The 8,380-nt window shown below is 41.6% G+C and overlaps 1 protein-coding gene across 1 annotated transcript; it reads right to left on the reverse strand.

Moving 5' to 3' along the window:
• Positions 1-4,206: 4,206 nt before the first annotated feature.
• LOC120297516 (E3 ubiquitin-protein ligase TRIM9-like) lies at positions 4,207-5,410 on the reverse strand. Its single transcript, XM_039320241.1, has one exon. It carries the CDS (start codon positions 5,227-5,229, stop codon positions 4,207-4,209), a length of 1,023 nt encoding a protein of 340 aa, XP_039176175.1. The 5' UTR covers positions 5,230-5,410.
• Positions 5,411-8,380: the final 2,970 nt, after the last annotated feature.

An 8,380-nucleotide genomic window follows, 5' to 3' on the forward strand; every position in this document is an offset into this window, starting at 1 on the left:
TATGACTTGTGGACTTCCTGTGCTGGCTCTAGGAATTCTGGGAGTTGAAGTCCACAAGGCAAAAGGGCCAGGTTTGAAGCCCCCTGCCATAATTCATGCCTTTATCATCACTTGCTGGACTACTGCAATACAATCTATGTGGGATCCCTTTGTAGATAACCCAGAACTATAGCTGGGGCAAAGCACAGTAACCAGAATCCTGGTAGACAATCTCACCAGTGCAGAATAACATCTATTTTAATTCATAACACTGGTTAGCAGTAGACTTTGAACCCAGTTTGAAGTTCTAGACCAGGGGTCTTCAAACTTGGCCCTTTTATGACTTGTGGACTTCAACTCCCAGAATTCCTCAGCAAGGCACACTGGCTGAGGAATTCTGGGAGTTGAAGTCCACAAGTCATAAAAGGGCCAAGTTTGAAGACCCCTGGTCTAGACATTATCTTTAAAGCCTTACATAGCAGAGCACGAAGATATAGCAAGCAGCACCTTGCCAGAATAGAGTCTATAGGCTCAGTTTAGTCATCACAAGAGAGTCTGTTGAAAGTCTGCTCCAGGTTATATGGGGGTAACCGAATGGCAGATCTTGTCATAGTAGCCCGCACATTTTCATAAGCAGGCTAAAACTTATTTAATTGTGCTGGAAGTCCAATTGATTGGGGCACTACAATGATTTTTAATAGGAATGAGAAGTCTATGGGATTAGGTGATATCTGTTAAAAAATTGTTCTTTTTTATTCTATTGTTTTCTGCCCAGAAGCCTTTGGGCTTAGAAATATGAAATAAAATTAGTACATGAATAAAATAAAAGGTTATTGAAATTGCACTGAGGCTCCAGGTATAGTTTAAACTATTGTCACTTGTGTAAGCAGTTGACAGATATAAATTATGAGGAATTCTTTCCTTCTGCTTGCCTGAACAGTAAACATTGTCCTTCTCCAAGACAAACAGAGCTTTGTTCCTGTGCTGGCTGTGAAGCTATTTCCCATGGTTAAAGCATGTTAGCAGGCCCCTGACATGAAATGATGTCAATCTATCTACAAAGGTCAGTCTTAGGCTGCTGTTGTGACAGGAAAAGATTATTGGCCAGAGGCCACAAAGGGCCACAAAGGGCTTTTTACATTATATCCTAATGGCAGAACCAATTGGAAGTAAAAAAAAAGTAGTTGAAAAGTTCATTTTTCTTCTCCATTAGCAATTTTCAATTTTATGGGGCCCTAGTGAGATGCTCTCAGGCTTCTCCACATGTTTTTTTCTTTCTTTTCCTCTTCATTTCTACCCACTTATTTACCCTCTCCTTTCAGCCTTAATTTAAAACAATATTTCTCCACCCCAGCAACTTTAAAATCTGTAGACTTCAACTCCCAGAAATCCCCAGCCAGCATCAATGGCTAGGGAATTCTGGGAGTTGAAGTCTACACATCTTAAAGTTATTGAGGCTGAATAACACTGGTCTAAAATAATTGCTCAGAAACAGTACAAGACCACTGGAGGACTCTGCTTGACTCTGCTTGCATAAAGAGTAAAAATGAGAACCAGCAGCCAGACTAGGAGACCAAAAGTTAGCAGGGGAGACTTTGGCAGGTGTCTGACAAGTTAATTCATGGTTTCAATCCAGTCAACTTTGGCTATACCAAAGGGTACTTAAACAAATTATGGTATCTTCAGGGGTGTCTTCAAAGTGTGATGAATAAGTTAAGATGGTGGTTTGGCTTCAGTGATACAATTGAAGTCTACTTGGTTTTCATCTGGGTTAGCTTCCATGAAGTGTTCGTGGTTTGTTGTATTGTCTATTTTAGCAGAGGCTACTGGACAGTCACCTCCTGCATCAGATCCTACCTATGTAATACTGCAAATACTGATCCTATCTCTGTACCTGGACACAGGGGTAGGTAAAAATGCCTGCATGTTCCATAGGTATATGCAGGATGAGAGGATATCCATCCTCTTTGTAGTCACATATCTCTGCCTAGTTACCTCAGAAATGGGGTTGCTGCCATATAGCCAGATCCTATGTGAAAAATAGGATGGGTGGCAAGAGTGTGGAAAGGAGATATTGATATTTAAATGGGAGATAAAATTACATCCTTTTCACTCTCTTCACTTATGTTTTGTGGTATAGCTCAATTCAAACATACAAACAAAAATACACTTTACAAAAGCTCAGTGTAGAGGCATTGAGAAAAAATAAAATATGGATTACAATATGTGGTATAGAATCCTTTAGCTACAATTCTACCTGGTATAGTCATAAGAATTATACAGTGTACCAAAAGTCTTAGTGCAGATTTTAAAGCTTAAAACTGCACTGTCTTTTGGGACCCCTTGTACTGTATTGTTATCCATAACACATTATAAAAGCTAATGTGTTGCTACCCTATGAACTGAATATCCCTACTTCAGCTTTGCACATATTGGACCTGTTTCTAATACGTCATGAATATGTAGTTTGTGAAGAAAATGCATTACCAAGTAGCAGAGTAATGATAGGGAGAAATCAGATGCAAACATATCTAATTCCATAATTTCAAAGCAACACACAGCCTGAAATTTAGTTATCATTCAAAATTCTCCAATTACACCATGATAAAAGGGGAAATCAACACAAAACCCCATATATTTGTGAGAATTATGTACAAATTTCTATTAGTGAAGTTATTTGTAAAAGGTAGATTCATTAGGACAATAAGCATATGTCAGTAGTACTGTGCACCCAAAGTAGTTTTTGTATGTGTGTAAATGTCCTTTTGGAAGATGAGAAATTTTTAAATTCAACACATCAGATTTCACACATGGTACATGGAAAAATTAAAAATGGAGAAACTGAAATAGGCAAACACACCTTCCTTGTGGCAGAGGAAGCAATTCATATTCAAAGAAGAAATCTATTCTCATACAACTTCTTTCTGCCTCTTTCTTTTACATCACATTCACACATTCTGCTATCTTTAAAGTCTCCCCCAACAGGTTTCATTTTAGTTGTGTGCCCCTTTCTCCAAGGGCCCTTTCCCATCAGCTAGCCAACTAAGAGATTAATCTGAGGCAGACTAAACCCTGGGATCTATTTAGTGCTCAATGCTCAGAGTTAATACTGGTGAAAAATCTTCCTTTAATTTTGTCCAAAATACCTTCTCTCCATTTATAAACAACACACATCATTGCGTACTTGGAAATAGAAAGAGCCATTTTCTATATTCAGACCATTTTTTTCACTAGTGACTTATAACATTTTCTAGCATCATCCAGCCATCACTGAAGCAATATAAACTCTGTCCTCATTACCATTATATTAGCACAAAGAGAGTTAGGTGATTGTAGAAGCCCTGCTCTTCCCATTTTAGGGATTACAATCTGCCTGGCAACCTCAAGCTATACAAAGATTCTGTAGTGAAGTCCATGATAACATTGCCTAAATGAGGACAAAGGGACATTTAAAAGGAAATGGAAGGCCAGTTAATCCTATCCTATGAGCATAGGATACTGGAAAAATACAGCAATCTCATCCCTGCTTTTTCCCTTCTTCCTCCCCCAGCTGCATTCACCGTCAGTGTAAAACTCACCCCACCAAGCCCCCCAGTATCCTATTGCTTGCTACTGCAGGCATCTTGGTGCAAACACTTGAATGGCAGCCAACAAAGAAGATGGGCAGGCCGGGCAAAATATGTGATACACCAGCTCAGGTGTTTCTTGAATACAAAATCTAGATGCATTCTCAGAACACATACATTAGTTGGCAGGATAGACCGCTAGCATTCCAGCAAAGAGAATCAAAGACTGGGAAGTGAAATCTGTTTACAGATAGGGAGACTGACTCATTAGAGGTAGGAGGAAGAATAAGATGGAGGAAATCAAGGGAGGGGAAATGATGAAAAAGTAAGGAAGCAGCTCTTTGATGAGAATAAAAACTACACATTGCATAAATGCTTAAAATATGGAACAGGGAGGAGAGAGATGGAAAAGAAAGATAGACTAATGGATTGATGAACAAGTCATTTAGCCATGAAGGATTATGATTGTAGTATTGGTGAAGAAATCAAGAGCTGAGAGAAGGAAGACCAGAATTGTTGTTATGTTTCACAGCATGCCTTTAGGCATTGCTGGGCTACAACTCCATCATTGGCTGAGTATGATGGAAGCAGTACTCCAGTAAACATTTATGGACAAGTAAAAAAAGGCACACTAAAACAGGAGGATTGGAATAAAATTGTTTTAGAGAAAAAGTAAGAGAAAGAAAGACAGCTGTAAGAAAGAGGGAAGAGAGATCAATGGATACTTAGGAGAAAGATCACAAGGACCCAGTGCAAAGGCTGAAATGAGGATTTTCATCTCTTGCCAAGGTATTCTACCATACTTGCTCTGTTCATTAGTCGGTGCCCCCATCCCAGGACTGACCTTATGTAGTTTCCACATGGCACCCAATGCCTTCACCTCATGACTGGAATGCTTGCCTTCCTCCAGACACTGGTAACAAACAGGCATCTTGCACTGCACACAGTACATGCTGTGATTCTCTAGCTCATGGTCAGTGCAGGTGGAGATCTTGCGTGGGCTGAGCCTCCGGCTGACCCGGCCCTGAGCTGGAGGGACCAAACGGTGCTTAGCCAGGGGGCCCCGTGGCGGATGGCAGCGCAGCCGGCATGGGTCACAATAGAAGACGTCGCACTGTTCACACATGACCGTGGCCTCCTTGGGTACCTTCTCACACAGTTGACAGCGCAGAGCAGCTGCTTTGCTTTGCTGGTAACGGTCAATGACACCCTCCAAAACACGATTCTTGGGGAAACCACGAAGGCCCCGCTCATCCAGAATCAGGCTGCGATGGCACTGTGGGCAGGTGAGGCAGGAATTGCGTGGCACCGGTGCCAATGAGGCAGTGGCTGAAACCGGTGGGAGATGTGCAGCTGGAGGGACAGTTGGAGGGAAGACACGCACACCATTGGGTGACTTCTGACATGGTGTAGTAGGTGCACTGGCAAAGCCACCATATGAGCCATAGCCGCTGTCCGCCTCACTGTACAGGCTCATCTTGTCCAGGTCCAGGTAGTCATAGTCAGATGAGGAGCCAACTGACCCTGAGGCACGCCGGCTCTGAGGCGACTCCGTCTCTGGCGTCTGCACCAGGATGTTTCGGGCACATGCCTGACACAGATTGTGTGAACAGGGTAGGATTAGAGGTTCTCGGTAGAAGGAGCCGCAAACCGGGCACTTGAGCTCCTCTTCCATCTCTTCCATGGAGGGTCTCTCAACGCCTTCGAGCCGCGGTTCAGCGGCCCTGATAGGACAGGAGTTGAACTGTGAGCGCGCTTTCAGTACCACGGACAGCGAACCAGCCAAGCGAGCCGCGCTCGTCTCCAGCTTGGCTCACAACGAGCCAAGCTAGATAAGCACTGCCAGCTCTAAACTCCTGCAGCCTTCCCACCGCTTTGTGAGCTCCGCCCTCTTGGCTCATCATTGGCCGTTTGCGCCGAGTGCTGAAGCGCCATTGGACCAAGGCAGTCTCCTAGACCCCCGCCTGCCTCGGGATACTTCGTTTCACCGGCCTGTTTTTCAACCCCGCCTGCTCCACTGCATGAATAAGAGGCAGGCGGCGGTACTGCTGTGAAAGGCAGAGAGCGCCTGAGCTTGATAGACATCCTCGGACATGCAAACGGTGATCAAGGGAGGTGTGTGTGTATGTGTGTGTGAGACAGTGTGTGGGATATACAACACACATACACTCCTTGCAAATTCCCCGTTCCATGAAACTAAAGAGTTATTATTAATCTCGTTAATAACCGCTTCCCTTTTTCTCCTGCGAGGGATAGAGGACTTAATGGCAACAGCTGTCCTTTTCTGTTTTCTTCCTTCGCACCAGTTAGCATTCAGAAGTACCCCGCCTCTCAAATAGTTTATCAGAATTCTTGAATTGATAGGATGGGATGGTCAGAAACTTGCAATTCCCAGCCAGAGATTGCTAGCAGTGAATTTTGAGATATTTAATCTAACGTATTGGAAGAGCATCCGGTTGGGGGAGATTATATTTCATTTAGAGTTACATTGGATGCTCATTCTGCTGTCTTTTTCTCTGACACTGTCCAATTTTAAGCACTCAGAATATCCATCACACATCATAACATTCTAACAAATTATGCCACTGAGTAAAAGATGATCTGATCTATTTGCTGGAAGTTCAACTGGGATTACAAGAAGGAAACAAAGACAATTCTTGGGTCTTATTTATTCTGCCATTTACTATGTTATATAAACCTCTATCATGTTCTTCCCATAAATTTATCTAAGGGGGCCTTCACAGTTCAATAACAGAGTGTGCATTCTGTACATTCAGTCACTCATTTATTTTCTTTCTCTTGATTGTAATGAACAGAACTGTGCTGAATGCTAAAATACTGAATTTAAATACAGCACATATGCTCAATACAACATTCCTTATTATGTGTTTCACATGTCTGCTTGATCATTGCTTCCATTTTTTCCAAAAGGAACGATAAGGATGTGACATTATTCAGAATAATGCACTTTTCTGTTTACTGTGTTTCCAATCCCTATATCCTAAAAAGGAATTTGAAATCAACCTGCAATTATCTTCATAAACTCAAAATGCAGAGAAACACAAAAAGCTCAAAAGCAGTGTGACTATTTAGGATAATATGTTCCATTACTACTATAAACCTCAGTTTGTCCCCAGCATTTATTTCCAACATAACTATGCTAGAGGAAGTAGTATAATTTCTGCAGATGTAATTCTAACCCACTAGTAAGAAATGTAATATAAGAATGATCAAAGATTTCTAGAAAGTATTTCACAAAGTTACTTGTTAGAGACTCCTAAGCAGCTTTGGGAATAATAGTAGGATAAATCTTCTCATGAACTAGTAAGTGAATTGAGAATAAACAGAGAGTAAAAGTACACAGGCAATTTTCACTATGGAAACATATGTAAAATGAGGTCAGCCAAGAATATAATAATAATAATAATAATAATAATAATAATAATAATAATAATATCTGCAAGAAATATCATTTGCCTGTAAGCAAGAACTGGTGGGATCATAAAATAGAGAAAGTTATAGAAAATGATAAAATTAAACTGCTCTGGGACTTCAGAATTCAAACAGACAAGCACCTGCAAAATAACACCCCATAAGAAAGACAAAATAACACCCGATAAGAAAGACAAAAAAGTCTGGATAGTGGACGTGGCAGTGCCTGGAGACAGCAGAATAGACGAGAAAGAACTGGAGAAGATAACAAAATACAAAAACCTACAAATAGAAATAGAAAGACTGTGGCAAAAGCAAGCAAGGGTAGTACCATTAGTGATAGGCTCCTTGGGTGCAATCTCAAAACAACTGGAGCACCACTTGAACACCATTGGCATTGACAAATTTGCCATTAGTCAATTGCAAAAGGCAGCCTTATTAGGAACTGCTTCCATCTTGTGACGATATCTGTAATACCATCAAACATCCACATCTGCCTATCCCAGGTCCTGGGTAAGGACTTGATAGGTAGACAAAATGCCAAATTCAGTCTGAACATCTGGCTGACTGTGTGATGATCAATAATAATAATAATAATAAAGTTGGAAGAGATCTTGGAGGTCATCTAGTCCAACCCCCTGCTCAGGCAGGAAGCCCTGTACCATTTCGGACAAATGGCTGTCCAGTTTCTTCTTTAAAACTTCCAGTGTTGGAGCATTCACAACTTCTGGAGGCAGGTTGTTCCAATGATTAATTGTTCTAACTGTCAGGAAATTTCTCCTTAGTTCTAGGTTGCTTCTCTCCTTGATTAGTTTCCACCCGTTGCTTCTTGTCCTGCCTTCAGCTGCTTTGGAAAATAGCTTGGCTCCCTCTTCTTTGTGGCAGCCCCTGAGATATTGGAGCACTGCTATCATGTCCCCCCTCATCCTTCTATTCCAGCAACCATTCCTTATATGTTTTAGCCTCCAGTCCCCTAATCATCTTTGTTGCTCTTCTCTGTACTCTTTCTAGAGTCTCAACATCTTTTTTACATCGTGGTGACCAAAACTGGGTGCAGAATTCCAAGTGTGGCCTTACCAAGGCATTGTAAAGTGGTGATCTTGATTCTATCCCTCTGTTAATGCAGCCTAGCACTGTATTGGCTTTTTTGGCAGCTGTAGCACACTCATGGCTCATATTTAAATGATTGTCCAGTAGGACTCCGAGATCCGTCTCACAGTTACTACTATTGAGCAAGGTACCCCCTATACTATACCTGTACATTTGGTTTTTCTTGCCTAAATGTAGAACCTTACTTTTTTCACCATTGAATTTCATTTTGTTAGATGGCACCCAGTGTTCAAGTCTGTCTAGATCCTCCTGTATCCTAAGCCTGTCTTCTGGAATGTTGGCTATTCCTGCCA

Source organism: Crotalus tigris, unplaced genomic scaffold (genome assembly GCF_016545835.1).
Source record: "Crotalus tigris isolate CLP2741 ecotype Arizona unplaced genomic scaffold, ASM1654583v1 scf7180000017605.3043972, whole genome shotgun sequence".
NCBI classification, from domain to species: Eukaryota; Metazoa; Chordata; class Lepidosauria; order Squamata; family Viperidae; genus Crotalus; species Crotalus tigris.